We start from the raw sequence: 14,748 nt of genomic DNA, 5'->3' as shown, positions 1-14,748 counted from the left end.
AAGCCACCTGGGCTGCAGGCTGCAGAGGCAGCAGTGGAGGGCCAGAGACTTGGTTTCTGCCTCCTCTCCCATTATTAGCCAGGGCGCCTTGATCAGGCTTCTTTGACTCTGTCGCACCCATTTTGTGTCCTTGGGAGACTTATGCCACCTCTTGTCACAGGACTCTGAAGATGATAGGAGGGGAAGGTGTTTAGTGTGAGAGCCCTTTAGAAGAGGCCTCAGGAGCTGCAGCGCTGGTGTGGGCAAAGCTGCAGCCCACACCAGTCTGTAGCCTTGGTAAGACTTCCACTCTGGCCTCCAGAGAGTGGCCAGCTGTGGAAGGAACTCCCAGAGAGCTGGACAGACACAGGAAGGAAACAGCAAGCCTGGGAAGAGGGAGACAGGCACAGGGTCACCTGTATGTTGGCCGGCAGCAGGGCTAGGGCAGAGTTGCAGATAGGTTCAGGCTCAACTCAGGGTCACACTTTGTGTGGCCAGAGTACCCATGAAGCTGGGCAAGTCCACCTAGGAGCCGGTCACTCCTGAGAGCCAAAGCGGAGAAGGGTGAAACCATGCCAGGACAAAGCTGCTCCACAGCAAGCCTCAGGAAGACCAAATCATACCAGAACTGCCTTGCAGAGAAAGTACTCTTGAAAAGAAATACAAACGTGAGACAGTTTGGCACCTTTTTAATGTTCAGCATTCTATGAAAATTCATAAGACGTTCAAAGAATCATGCGAAGAACTAAAAAAAAAAATGACCCCTATCCTGGAGAAAAAGAATTGAACAGAAAAAGACCAGAAACGGCCCTGAAGACAGATCTGAGTTTGTGCCGTGTGTTTATGATCTAAAGGAAAAGCTTCTCACGATGCAGAGAGTGGTGGTGGGCCAGAGCAGGAGCCGAGTGGAATTTCTAGAGTTGCACACAGCTGTGTGGGTGATGCAGAAGCAAAGTCGATGGCCCTGACTGCAGAGGTGGCACGTCTGAACAATGGGAAGAATGTGGTGACAGCACCAGCCCAGCACTGTCCCAACAGGAGAGAAGTGAGGGGCAGGAAGAATGCACAGAGAAGCGGGGTCCACCCATTCCAGATGTGACAGAAGTGAACACCCGAGATGCAAGAGCTTAACAGTTCCAGAGAGTGCACACCGAGAGCCACATCATCAGGTTGGCCAAAGACAGTCCTCGAGAGAGTGCGAAAGAGCCAGGGGGTAGGACACATTGCGTGGAGTGGGGCCAGTGAGGGGCCGTGTCTCTGCAGGTAAAGTGCTGGAGGAAAAATTGTATCAAACAGTAATTCTGTATCTAACCACATTTCTTCAGAAAAAAAGGTGAAATAACCTTTTCAGACAAACAAGCAGAGAATTGGTCACCAGCAGACCTGTGCTGTAAGAAGAGTCCCATTGTTTAGGCTGAGGGCGTGATGCAGGGGACGGTGAGCTGGGCTGGTGGGTGTGCCCTGGCTGTAGAGGACTCACTCAGCATGTGGAAAACAGTGCTGAGAGCAGCATCGGCGTTGGCAGTTGGTGGTGTGTGTGAAGGAAGAGGCTGAGGGTGATTCAAAGGATGACAGTTGCAGGAGTCTCCCCTAAGCTGCCCTCGGCGACAGACAGGAAAGGCAGGTCCTGGCTTGTTGAAGGTGCATATTGAAAACCTTGCAGCAACTCCTGAGTAACAATGAGCCAAAGAGGAGGGACCAGCAAGCCCTGAACAGTTAATCCTGAACTAGGAGGGAAAGAAGAAAAAGTCATGCAGAACAGATGGGATACATAGAAAAAAGTAGCCAACAGCCACATCGCCATTATCTGAGAATGATGTGAATGGTCTGAACAGTGACAGAAAGCAGAGATGTCACCCTGGATGTGAAGCAAGGCTGCCGTATGTTCAATACAAGGTCACTTCAGAGGTACAGGCAGGTTCCCAATGAAAGGGCAGAAGGCCTTTGGGAATGAAGGCTTTTCTGTAGGCATGCTGGGGACATGACAAGGCTGCAGGCAATGTTGGGACCAGCCCAGTCCAGCAGCTGGGGACTGTCCCCACAGAGTCCAGGTCAGTGGCGTCACACAGCCTCTGTGCCCTGCAGCTTGGTACTGCCTCTGTTCTGTCCTCAGCCTGGTTTCACGTCCAGCTCCAACAGAGCTCTCTGCCCTGGCTGCCACCTCTCCTCCTCTGTGGAGCCTCCAGAGCAGTCTATGAAGCGCTGTCACATGTCCCTCCTCTGCTGAGTGACCTTCAGTCACTCCTCACTTCATGGACAACCCACACCACCATCCTTATGGGGTGTCCTCGCGTCACTCCTCTGCTGTCCTCAGACATGCCAGGCATACGTGATGCAGGGCCAGAAAGGGATGCTCCTTCAGGAACCTTCTTCCTTCCCACTGCCTCCACCTCTGCTCAGTGTCACCTCATCCCTGAGGCCCACCTTAGTCACCTGTCTGATGTAGCATGGCCTTCACCTGGCTCCCCTAGCCTCACTTCCTCTCTCCCTTCCCTCCTTAGCACTCACCACCTTCTGTGACTGCATGGCACCAATGCCCATGTCCCTGGTGGGCTGTGCCTGCAGCACCCTGTCAGCCTGAATGCCCATGTCCCTGGTGGACTGTGCCTGCAGCACCCTGGCACACAACAGTGCTGTCAGGGTGTGCCTAAATGACTGAGTACCACCTAGAGTCACAGGATTTTGGGGGAGGTCCCAAGAGATGAATGAGGCAACTGTCCCTCCACAGCCTGCTTTACAAATGAGGAAACGGAGACATGGGTGACTTGTCTAAGACCACATCATGAGTCAGTGGCAGTGCTGGACTCAAAGTCACCATGTGCTATTTGTTTTCCAGGGACTGTGATGAAGAGAGGGAGGTCAGGTCCTGGAATCCTTGGGCCTAGGGCCCTCTGTCCACTGGGGCCTAGGGGTGCAGAGGAGAGCCAAGGGCTTGAGAGGCAGGGACCAGCTCTTCTCAGCCACTGTTCCTGAGCCGCAGGGGCCTAGGCCCATTCCTCTGCTCAAGCCCCTGGTTTGCTATGTGGTGGACATGAGCCATCCAAGCCAGTGTCTTCTGCAGCCTCCGTCCCTCGGGGTTAGTAAGACAGCACTCTGGAAAGTGAAGACCCTGTCAGCATCATCGGAAGCCAACTTACACGTGGTGGCAGACGGCTCCCTCCCAGACTGGAAAGGACTTTGTCTCCGAGAACAGTCGAGTGCAGGGGCGGGGCACCTTTTTACAGGCTGCCGGCACAAAGGAGAAGGGCAGAGGCTTAGGAGGAGGCTCCATGCCACAGGAACTCTCTTCCTGCCCTCGCGAGAGACCCCTGCCCGAGGGAGACCCAGGCAGCTTTTCTCAGACCCTGTTGGGCCTGGGGATCTGTGCCAGCTTCCCCCTGGGATAGTGACCTCCTCCCAGGGCTGCCCAGCATCTGCAGAGACTGCCCTGGCTGGGGTGACCTCGTAGCCTGCAGGCTAGTATAGTGGTGTAGGGGGTTCTGCCCCCAACCTGGACACTCAGTCCAAAGGAGCCTATGTCCCTCCCGTGGACTCTCTTGTCTCCTGCAGCCTCACCCCACTGTGGCACGGCCGCTGCTTAGGGCTGCCGTTCTTGACTTTTCTCAGCCCCTGCAGCCAAGGGCTACCTTTCACCCTGGGACTCACAGATCATTCCTCGGTTTCCTTGCCTGTCAGCCTCTGTTCCTAGATGCTCTAGGCCTCTGTTCTGGCCCTTCAATTTGGAAGGCCTGGGACAAAGCCACCTGTGCCCAGCCTGCCAGGGCCTGGTGACAACTGCTGTAAGAGGCGCCTGGAGGCCAGTTCCCAGCTGGGTGGCCAGCCCTGACTTACCGAGCTCACAGCGCCTGCCTTTAAAGCCTGGCCCGCAGTCACAGTGGTGGGCATCCGCACCTGGCACACAGGTGCCTCCATTCTGACAGGCACCTTCTGAGCAGCTCTCAGGGGCGCCTGGAAACAGAGACCAGGAGAGGTCAGCCCCCAATCCTAGGGAGCCTGCTGGCACCTGACTGGGTGCTCGAGGGCAGCCATGACAGGCTTTTCCCTCCTGCTGTGGCCTTCTGTGCCCTGCTGCTGTGGGCTCGTGACACAGACAGCAGAGAAGGGAACATGGGCCTCGGTGTGCTGGCCCTGACCTCATGACTCAGGGAGCAGGGAGGAGAGAGCCCACGGCCTCCTGGTGAGCCACCTGGCTTGCGGCTTGTTCTGCTTTCACCCCTACACACGGCTGCTTCTGCCCGGAACTCAAGACCCTTTTGTCTCTGAGTGTCTGCCCCCAGTTGGCAGAGACTTCTCCACCACATCCCCAGCCCCAGACAGCCCTGTGTGCAGAACTGGCACCTGTGCCCCTGTGAGTGGTGGCTGCCCACCTCCTAGCACGTCGCATCTTGCTGTAGTGGAGGCCAAGGTGGTCAGCAGTGCTGCCTGGGAGGAGCTGGCCTGGCCTGGCCTGGCCTCCATCCCTGAATACATTCTGGCCCCATTCTTGTCATTATTTTTAAAGACACCTGTTATTTTATTTTAACTTAAAGCACAAAAGAGTAAGAACTGGCCTTCCCCCATGTCTGGTCCTGAAGGAGTCTCAGTCTCCATCGCACCTTCTAATGGAGCCCCACCTGCCGCCACTTGCAGCATGTTCCTCAAAGGCTTCTCCAAGTTCCAATCCCATGGTTCATGGCCGTGGGAAGACCTTGCTGCCCCTCCTCCATCCCCATTGGATCCACTTTGCCTTCTTCCCTCCCCCTGCTGTCTTCTGGGCCTTCCTCTTGTCCTTCTTGATGTACTTAAAATGAATTGTGGGCTTAGAACACCTTCTTCATGAACTTTCCAGACTGACCCCAGGCGCTCAGCTTGGGCCCCTCCGCTTCACACTCGTCTGTTACCCTGAGTAACCGCAGGGCCGTTCTTATGTCCCCTTTCTCCTGTGGACAGCCAGCAGTGTCTGTACGTAGACTGCAGTGCTCTGCATGGCCAGTCACCAGGAACTCTCTAGCGTGGAAGACTGAGGCTGTGTCCACCTTAAAGTGCCACTTACAGCTGGGCTAACAGACAAGGGTTTGTGAGGGCCTGCCTGCTGCCTGTGCCTGATATGTCTCGGGTCTCCATCTGCACCCCTGGTCTTCTACCTCTGTTAAAAGAAGCAAGGCCATTTCCCTCAAGTGCCCTCCTGGATCTGACCTACTGCTTTTAGTGGACCAACTTGTTCTTCACCCCACAAACTCTCTTCATCAGAGAAGGGCGCAAGGGGACTCAGGTTCCATGCCCTTGGCAGGACTGTTCCGCAGGGTGCTTGTCATCCTTGGACATGTAGGAGGCCAGCCAGGTGCCAAGTCCCACTTGAGTGGCGCGCGACAGACCCAGGTCCTCCTAAGCCAGATAGCCCTGTCTGCACTGGCTGTGGCTCCTGCCTTTACCAGCTTGCCAGGGGCCTGCAGGGATGTGCTTTCCTCACCGCCCTGAGGACTGAGATGAAGGTGCACACCTGCAAGAAGGGCCAGTGCTCAACCCTGTCTTCCCTCTGCTGCTTGTCTGTACGTAGACTGCAGTGCTCTGCATGACCAGTCACCAGGAACTCTCTAGCGTGGAAGACTGAGGCTGTGTCCATGCTGACTGGCGAGTCTTTCCTCCTGAGTGTTGGTGTACTCAGCTCTGGATGCCGCTGTTGCTTCTGGCTGGTGCTGTCACGTTTCTTGGTGCTCAAGCCGTCCTGTCTTGGGCAGGGGAACCCTTTCAGGCTGGCTCTTTGGCCCCTGGCAAGGTGCCTGTTGACTTTGGATGTGCGCTTGTTGCCTGACGGTTTGTGCCTGGTCACTTTTGTCCACATCCTGCTGCAGTCTTGGAATCAGCCATTTCTCCAGAGCCTCTTCCTCCAAGGAGATGGGTTTGGACCCACAGTCAGGTGTTCTGAGAGATCATCACTCCTGAGCTGCCTCTGTCTCAGGCTTTCCAGTGACTAGGACAAGGAAATTAGAGTTTTAAAAAATAAACAAGTCGTGGGTGTATTCTGGTATTTCCAGGGCCTCACATCTGCTAGGGAAGTGCTCTACCACTCAGCCCCAGCCCCAGCCCCCTGCCTTTTCTTTTTTGTTGTTTAAAAATATTTTTCTTGGTTCAAAAGTCAAAACTATGCAACAAGGTCGATATATTCAGAGAAGATTAGACTCTGTCCATCCTTTCCCTGCTCTTTCCTTCCATGAATAGCTCACCCTCTTTGTTAGTTTTCTTCCTAAACATAATAAAAACATGTATTCATATTCCCCTCTTGTTTCCCGGACGACAGCACACCAAACACACTGCAGCCTATGGCTTTACAGCACCTTTAATGAGATGTCCACAGACCACATGGGCCCCCATTTGACATGTGCAGTTCCTTGTCACCATAGTCAGTCCCCTCCAGAAAGAAGGTATGGCTTTTAGCTCCCCCTGTCCACCTTGAGCCTCCACCCTGTCCTAAGCAGCCCCTGAGCGGCTTTGTGTCTTCACAGTCTCTCCTTCTGGACTTGGCTGCAAGTGGGAGCCTTTGGCACGTGGTCTTTTGTAGCTGGCCCTCCACTCAGCGTGTCTCCAGACACACCCAGGTGGTGGTGTGTAGCAGCGCTGTGTGCCTGTCACCTCAGCTGTCCTCTGATTGGAGTGGTGCCGTGGGGGGTCTCCCTCCAGCAACCCTCAGGCATGGGTGTTTCTGCCTGTGGTGGTGGTGGTGCTGCTGCTGCTGTGTCCATCCACGGGTGAGCCTCGTGTGCGTGCAGTGTCCATTTCTCCTGGGGGCAGGTGTCAGTGGGCTTGCTGGCCGTGTGGTCCCTCTGGTTGACTCCTCTGAAGAGCCACAGCACTGGCCTCCTGGCAGTGGCCAGCCGGTGCCATGTCCACACCCTTGCCAGTGCTTGCTGTTCTGGGGCCAGCTGTCCTCTGGTGAGGGACATGAGGTGTCTTTTCCTGTGCCTACTGGTGATTTATGTGCATTCCTTGGAGAAGTGTTCCTTCATTTTCTTTGCTCATTTTAAACTGGGTTCTTGATGTACTTTAGATACACGTCCCTTGTTTACCCATTCTGTGCGTCTCTTCCACTTTCTTGGTGGTGATCTTTGAAGCACAAAAGCCTTGGATTTTTGATGAAGTCCTGTTTTCCTTTTGTTGTTATATGTTTGGTGTTTTATCTAAGAATCCTCTGCCAGAACTAAGGTGAAGATTTATTCCTGTTTTCTTCTAAGAGTTTTGATTTTTTAATTTTTATTGGTTCTTTTTAAATTATACATAACATTAGGGTTCATTTTGACATAATTATTAAAGTATGGAATATAATTTGCTCTAATCAGTCCCCAGCACCATCACCCCCACCCACTCTACCAAGAGTTTCGATTGTAACTCTAACCATGGCTCCATCCTGTGTGACTTAGGGCCTTAGGTCATCGGTGTGAGGTGAGGGTCTGCTTCACCTCCACGTGAAGGAGCATGGACCTAAGTGCTCACCATGAAGCAGGACCACAGTGACTTGATTCTGCGGCTTCACAGTCAGCTTTGACATTAGAAATGGAGTCCTTCTACTTTCTAAATCTTTCAGCTCTATCTTCCTTCGTTCCTTTCCTCCCTTCCTCCTTCCTTCTCGCCCTCCCTCCCTCCCTCCTTCCCTTGCAATTCCATTTGAATTTTAGACACTATACACAATTGTCTAGAGAGATTTTACAGCAGCCCTACAGAATATGGCAGTGTGCAGGGTATTAAGAATCTACAAGCTTGTGTCATTGTGTTAGTCAGGTTTTCATTGCTGAGACCAAAATACCTGATAAAAACAACTTAGAGGAGGTAAGGTTTATTTTGGCTCATGGTTTCAGAAGGTCGGTCCATGGTTGGTCAGCTCTGTGCTCTGGCCTGAGATGAGGCAGCTTTAATGAGATGTCCACAGACCACGTGGGCCCCCATTTGACAGAAGGGCATGTTGGAGAAGAGCTGCTGAGCTTATGGCAGAGCCAGGGAACACAGAGGGAGAGGAGCCAGGGACATGATGTGGTTCCTGAGATCACACCCCTAGTGACCTTCTTCCAGCCACGCCCATTCTGCCTGTAGTTAACATCCAGTAGTCCATTCAAATGATTAACCCATCAAAAGATTAACCCACTGACGAGTTTATAGTGCTCTTGATCTAATCATCTCACCTGAAACATTCCTGCATTGTCTAGAATGAGCTTTTGGGAGGACACCTAATGTCCAATTCATACAGTCATCATTTCTAACCCTCTGGAATGGGACGGGTGTGACTACAGAGACCAGGCTTGAACTCATTCCTTTGTGGACTGATGAGGCCACAAGAAGGCAGGAGGGTACAGAGCTGACCCTGCAGCCTGTTCCCTATGGCCATCTCCAGTAGATCCCGAATTTACTGTCACACCCTCATACACAAACAGGGAGAAGGCTGCTTTGAACTGGGTAGGGAACAGGGTGTGGATGTACCCTGGGGGCTGGGCACTGAGCTGCTCCCAGGCAGGACGAATGACCAAGCAGCGTAGTTCAGTCCCTGCCCTTGCCCAGTTTCACCTAGGGACAGTGTCCTTTGCCTGGTGTCACCTAGGGGCAATGTCTGCCTGTCCTTCTGGTGGCATCTATTCAGACCATTGGGATAGTGTCCATGGTGATAAAGTCAGAACAGACCAGAAGCCCCCGAGTGGAGTTGGGGCGAATGGGGTGGAGGGGATCATTCGACCCGTCTTAGCACTCTTTGACTCCTGCACCTGCAGACCCTCAGGGTGACTGGCTCTGGTCTTGGGAACCCAACTCCTCTCAATGAGGTCCCCTCTCAGGCTGGAAGGTGCACCGGGACAGGATGGTTGCTTGGCGAGGGCAAGCTCATTAGGAATATTAACTGTGCTTTGTGGGTGGGGGCTCTCTGGGGTCCTCCTTTTCTTGAGAAATCAGTCTAACAGCTTTGAGAGAGAAGGAGCAAATTGCTTTGCGAAGAAACAGGAGCATGATGGATACCAGAGGTAATAGGACTGGGCCCGGGGTGGCAGTGGAGAAGGAACCCTGACGTGGGACTCCACTTCCACCACACTGCACTGCACATGTGGGGGCCCAGGAGCGTAACCTCAGGTACACAAGTGCTTTGTAGAACTTGATCAGCTGACATGTAAAGGGTCAGGGATAGCTGAGACTTTCTCCAAGGTCAAGGTGGGAAGACTGGCCGAGTCTAGCAAGTTACATGTAAGGTTCCAATATTAAATAGGGTGGGCTGGCTCAGAGAGTGCCAGTGGATCAGAGGACCAGGCCAGCATGGACTCGTGTGCATGAACCCTTGATTGGCAGCATGGGAAGGACTCTGGAAGGACAGTTGTCCATAAAAAGAGCTATGTATACTGTTTTTATTTTTTTTTTTTGAGGGGGGGCAGTTCTGGAGATTTAACCCAGAGGCACTTTACCACTGAGCTATATCCCCAGCCATTTTTTTGTTTTGTTTTGTTTTTTGGTTTCTTTTAAAATTTGGGACAGGGTCTTACTAAGTTGCTGAGGCTGGCTTTGAACTTGTGATTCTTCTGCCTTAGCCTCCTGAGCTGCAGCAGTTACAGGTGTGTGCCACTACGCTCAGCCTGATTTGTGCTTGACAGTAGGACAATCAGGTGAGTTATAGGTCTGAGTTTAAAAGGCAGACAATTAAGCTTTAAGTGATATGATTGTATATATAGAAAACCCCAAGAATCTATGATAAGAATCACAGCGTTTGGCAGGATGGTGGGGTGGGAGGTCACAATGTAAAGGCCAAATAAATATCTATACTCCAAGAATAAATAATTGGGAAATGCAATTTGAAAACTACTATTTATAGTAATATGAAACTGTGTAATACCTAGACACACATCTGTATTCTGTATAAGACTTCCTGACCCAGCAAGACCAGTGCTGGGGACTGGCAGTCCCTGCTTGAGTGCCCACGGGCAGCCGCCACTGCTAGAAGACAGCTTGATGTCCTCACACACCAAGATCCAGCGTGTCTACTCTTTGGCATGTGGAGAAGGAACCCTGACGTGGGACTCCTGGGAACCCTGGTCAGGAGCATCCACAGCGCCTCTGGCAATGCCAGTCACTCACAAGCCGCAGGCCTGGGTGCAGGGAGTGGGTGGGGAGACCCGGGAGCCCGCTCCATGCCGCCATGCTCCGCAGCATGTGAGGACACTGGACCGCCCATTAGGGTCTAGCCAGCCCTATCCAAAGCCCAGAGAAGGCTCTTGTCTTTGCAAAGAAACCCCATCAGGACACACAGGGAATGATAAAGGGGCCACAGGAGAGTGCAGGGTAGACCAGGGATGGTGACCAGTCCTGCACACCTGGGCTCCTGTTTTCATCTCCCCATTTAGAATCATCCTGCACCTCAGCAGGACAAGCATTGCACATGGCAGTGGCCTGGGGGCAGCCCTGTGGGGGCAGCCAGATGAGCCAGCTTGTGCTCTTCTCATTTCTGGGTCTTACTGAATGGAACATCTGGTACTTACAGGGCTGACATACACAAACCCTGTGATGGAAAGTTTGCTTTACTCCATCAAAAACAGTGTCCCTCGCTGCTGGCCACTGACACACAAGCCCGCCCTCCTGGTGCTCACAGCCCAGGAGTCTGTCAGACCTCATGTGGTGAGGGGACAGTGCTGGGCTAGATGTAGGCTTGGAAGGCACCCTCTGTGCTGCAGCTGCCCTGAACAGGTGTGTCCAGGGGCAGGGCCTGGCTGTGAGACCACCCACAGAGGCCACATCTTTATCAAGGACCTGCTTCTCTGGGGTGGGGTTGATGGGTGAGCCTAACCTGAGTCCATAGTGTGACTAGGGGAGAAAGGACCACTAGGTTCTAGGACTGTCCTAGAGGGCAGAAGTGGGGGAGCAGAGTGGTAGTCAGTGTAAGGAACTGGCATCTGTCCTGTCCTTGCCCTGCGTGGTGTTTGGCCCTGGCTTTCACCAGGCACAGCCGCAGGCCAGGCCCTGTGTGGCCCGCATGTTGCCCAGGCTGGCGAGGCACCCCACCGGCGAGGCACCCCACCAGCGAGGCACCCCACCGGCGAGGCTCGGTGTGACTCCCTCCGCCCTTCTCACTCTGCCGACTGGGGCTTCCCCTGTGGGGGAGCAAGGCAGTGGTGCCTGGGGAGGGGAAGGCCAGCTGCTGGAGGCAGGGCCAGCCCTTCTAGCACAGGCCCTGGTCTCCTCGCTGTCTGTGGCAGGATGAGTCACCACCCCAGGTGGTGTAGTCTGCCCTGCCCTGTCCAGGTGGGGTGCTTGGCTGTCCCTTAGGCAGGCCCTGTGGACCCCTCACTGGGGGCCCAGCAGCAGTCAGCTCTAGGTCCCCTCCACCACTGTCAACTTACTTTCAGCATCCTTGTTGCTGTCTTTGGGGAGCTGGAGGACCACGTGGGTCTGCTGGGGGGCCTCTTCTGTGTTCCCGAGTGGCACTGGGGTTGTGGGTTCTAGGAGAAGCCAGGCGACCACATGGCACCCTGCTTCACTCGCAGGTTCCCAGAGGACTGCTTTCTGAGCCGCTTCCCATCCACCCCTGGCTCCCCAGCTCTGGCACCAGCCCTGCAGCCCCAGAGCTGCCTCCCAATGGGCTCAGGCCCCACTCTCCTTGTGCCCCTCAGCAGGGCCCAGCTCCTACTTCCCAGGCCCCATCAGGCTGCTCTGGGGAAGGCCAGTGACTGCTCCACCAGGAGCCTCACCCTCCTTCGACTGGCACGATGGCACTGTTCTTCCTAGGGTCAGACTCTGCCTGCTCCTTCCCCCGCCCCTGCTTCTGTGTCTGCCCTACTCTGCCGGCTGTGCTCTGGGCCCACAGTGGGATGTCCCCTCCGTACAGTGTTCTCGCTGTGCCCCTGAGCATTTTACATTTGTCCCCATGGCTAGAGTCCCATAAGCTCTGCCTCTATACCCCAGACCTCCCCTGCCCACCACCTGGATCCTGTGGTCAGCCCGACCTTCCTGCCCCCACAGGCCCTTGGCCCGGCCTCTCCCTCACCTGGCTCACCACATGCAGTGGCCCCTCTGCTGCCCCTCTGCTTTTGGGCCCCCGTGCCCTGCCCTCCTCTCCCTCTCCTTGGAGATTCCCACTGAACCAGTGATGAGGCTGTCTGCTGGAGAGTCCCATGGGGATTCTTCTACCCAGCAGGTCCTGCAGCATCTCAGGGAGCTCTGAGTTAGTCATACGGGAAGCCTGCCTCAGGCAGGTTCCTAGACACCCCTTCGCCTGTGGGCTAGAAGGCAAGAGCACAGGGCGTCTGGGCTCAGAAGCCTCTTTGCTGCTGGGCCAACCTTCCAAGGGACGGTCTGTAGGGGTGCCCAGGTCCTGTGGTGCTGGGCGAGGCGGAGGCTCATCAGGCCTGAGCAGGAGCCCAGAGGCCCAGGTAGCTGCATACTCCTGGGACAGGGACGTGTTTCCCTTGTTTCAGGATAGTGTGGCCAGAAGTTCTGGGCAGGGTCCATCCTTCTGGAAGCTCCCGGGCAAGGCTGCTGGTCCAGGGACCACGTTTTGAGTAGCAAAGAACGAGAGCACCCAGCCTCCTTAGCAGAACTTGCAGGCCACACTTGACAAGCAGAGCTCCCAGTGTCCCAGACCTATGGCTGATGTCTTCTCTGGCACGTCAGCAACCTGCACCTCCAGCCCACAGGCTGACCATGTGGAGACCCCACCAGCCCAACCCTCCATGGTGTTCAGTGTGTGCTGACCCCAGGGCCCAGAGCCTTGCTCATGGCTGGGGCTGAGGCCCTGGCTGGAGACAGGGTTGGGTACTGGGGGTCTTTAGGACCAGGCCTTGCCACTGTCACTGTGGGACAAGGAGTGGGTGAGAGTGGCCGGGTGGCCACTCGAGCTGCCCCTGAGCTGGTGCTGGGAAGCGTAGCACTCACGTGGTCTCTCGGTGGCTGAGGTGCTGGGCAGGACCCCGAACCTGGCACTTACTCTTCTTCTTCCGTCCACAAGTTCCGAGAAGCTGCAGAGGGTGGGAGGGTCACGAGGGCTGCAGTGTCCCCTGGGCACCCTGGGGTGGTGACTGAGACAGGTACCTCGGGGGCGGGGTTGGTGTTCCGGGGGCGCCGTGGGTGTGGAGTAGACGCAGCTCTGGCAGGTGCACTGGGGATGGTCTGTTTCTGAGCACCCGTGGGTGATGTCCTCCCTGGTGCCAGCGTCTGTCATTGCCATCTCTGGGGGCTGCAGAGCAGGTGGGAGGAAGGGGAGTGGCCACGCTGCCCCCTGCATCTGACCCTCTGCAGACGGGGCAGCTCACACTGCCAAGCTTGGGGAAGGGGCAAGAGGTATGTGTGGGCCTGAGAAGCCCCTTGCCCCACAGCCTCTGAGGAGGACCGCCTGTTGGCACTGTGACATGCTGGGCTCCAGACCTGGACCCCAGCTGCCTCCTGACCCACCTCCTCAGGCCAGGTTCCCACCTCAGGTCAGGCCCAGGTACCTCCAGGCCGCCAGGGCCTCCGTCCTCCACAGGGCTGTGGCGTGGTCCTAGTGCACAGCTGGCCTGCCCTTTCTACCTGGCAGCTGTGCCCAGAGCCAGACAGGGTGGCAGGGCTGGGTGTGAAACCTCACAGCCTGTGCTGTGTTTGCAAAGCATCTCCTGGGCCCGGGAGGCGGAGGGAGGATCTAAGAAAAGCTGGGGTCTGCAACCCTCTCTCCCTGTTCCCCTGATGTCTCACCTTGCACCTGCACTCCCCAGAAACCCATCTTCCCACAACAGCACCAGACAAGTGGGGCCCATGGCCCCTGGCAGGACCCTCCGCACCGGGAACAAACCCGGTCCTTGGCCTGGTGCCTGAGCCTCCACACCCTCCTCAGGGCGCTTCCTGCTGCTCTCTCCCACGCTGTGTCCGAAAATGACTGTGGGCTAGGCCTGGGTGGCCCCTGTGGGGCAGCTGACTCCCTCTCCTCCCTGCTCAGCCCGCCCGGGACCTGCCCCAGGAGCTGTGCGAGATGGGGTTCCTACGCTTGTTGTCACTGTCCTCTAAGTCCTGAGGTAGGACACGCCTCCAATCACGCAGACTCCTCTGTGTCAGACTGGACCTGTTTCTAGGTGGTCCAGACCAGTGAGGGGCCTGGGGACTGATGACCACCCACATTTCCTGGACAAGGACCGTGTCCACGGGGCTGACCACACACCCTCTGGCCCTGGCCGCACACTCACACGTGATGATGTAGAGGTGTGCGGGCTCGCTGTGCAGCTGGCCCTGCTCGCTGCTCTGCACGGCCGTCACCGAGAGCTGGTACCGCCGCCCTGGCAGCAGATCCCGAACGGTGTAGGACACCAGCTTCCCGTTGGGGACGTAGCGGCTCTTGGTGCTCTGGCCTGTGGTCACGTTGATGACATATGCCTCCAGCGATGTGCCTGGAGTGGGGGTGTCCCAGAGTACATGGGCAGAGGTGGCTGTGACTCGGGAAGCGGTGAGGTTTGCTGGAGGCAGGGGACCTGGACAAGGCAGGGACAGCAGAAGGAGGTGGTGGGCAGGGTGGGGGGGGCTCTGACAAGGACGCCATGTAGGGTCTGAGAGGGTCACGGAAGCCTCACCTGAAGCCAGGCCTGTGCCTAGGGACAAAGGTGCAGCTCTGAGATGGCGTCAGAGCCCACCGCTGCCACCAGGCACAGGCAGCGCACCCGCCACCCTCTGGGGTCCCAGTGCCAGGGCCACCACTAGGTGGGCCATGGACAGTGGACCAGCAGCTCAGGGCCTGGGGAGGCAGAGTCGTCCCTGCTGGGCCAGGCCTTCACAGACTCACCACCTGCCCACCTGCCCTCCCCATGTAGTGGCTGT

At 55.9% G+C, this 14,748-nt stretch overlaps 1 protein-coding gene across 8 annotated transcripts in view; it reads right to left on the bottom strand.

Moving 5' to 3' along the window:
- Sned1 (sushi, nidogen and EGF like domains 1) overlaps nucleotides 1-14,748 on the bottom strand; it is a 64,571-nt gene that overhangs the window by 3,363 nt on the left and 46,460 nt on the right. For 2 of the 8 annotated variants that reach the window (XM_026414778.2, XM_026414784.2), the window contains 7 exons: nucleotides 14,124-14,405; nucleotides 13,000-13,144; nucleotides 12,844-12,926; nucleotides 11,313-11,411; nucleotides 3,811-3,927; nucleotides 3,117-3,204; nucleotides 651-1,706 (listed from right to left, as the gene is read on the bottom strand). In XM_026414778.2, the coding sequence (XP_026270563.2) occupies nucleotides 1,541-1,706; nucleotides 3,117-3,204; nucleotides 3,811-3,927; nucleotides 11,313-11,411; nucleotides 12,844-12,926; nucleotides 13,000-13,144; nucleotides 14,124-14,405 (980 nt within the window). In that variant the 3' untranslated portion in view covers nucleotides 651-1,540. The other 6 variants (XM_026414779.2, XM_026414780.2, XM_026414781.2 and 3 more) reach the window with 5 other exon arrangements.

This window comes from Urocitellus parryii, chromosome 1 (assembly GCF_045843805.1).
Source record: "Urocitellus parryii isolate mUroPar1 chromosome 1, mUroPar1.hap1, whole genome shotgun sequence".
In the NCBI taxonomy this organism is placed as follows: Eukaryota; Metazoa; Chordata; class Mammalia; order Rodentia; family Sciuridae; genus Urocitellus; species Urocitellus parryii.
Note: the sequence above shows the minus strand (reverse complement) of the source record. Positions and strands in the feature narration are given on the sequence as shown.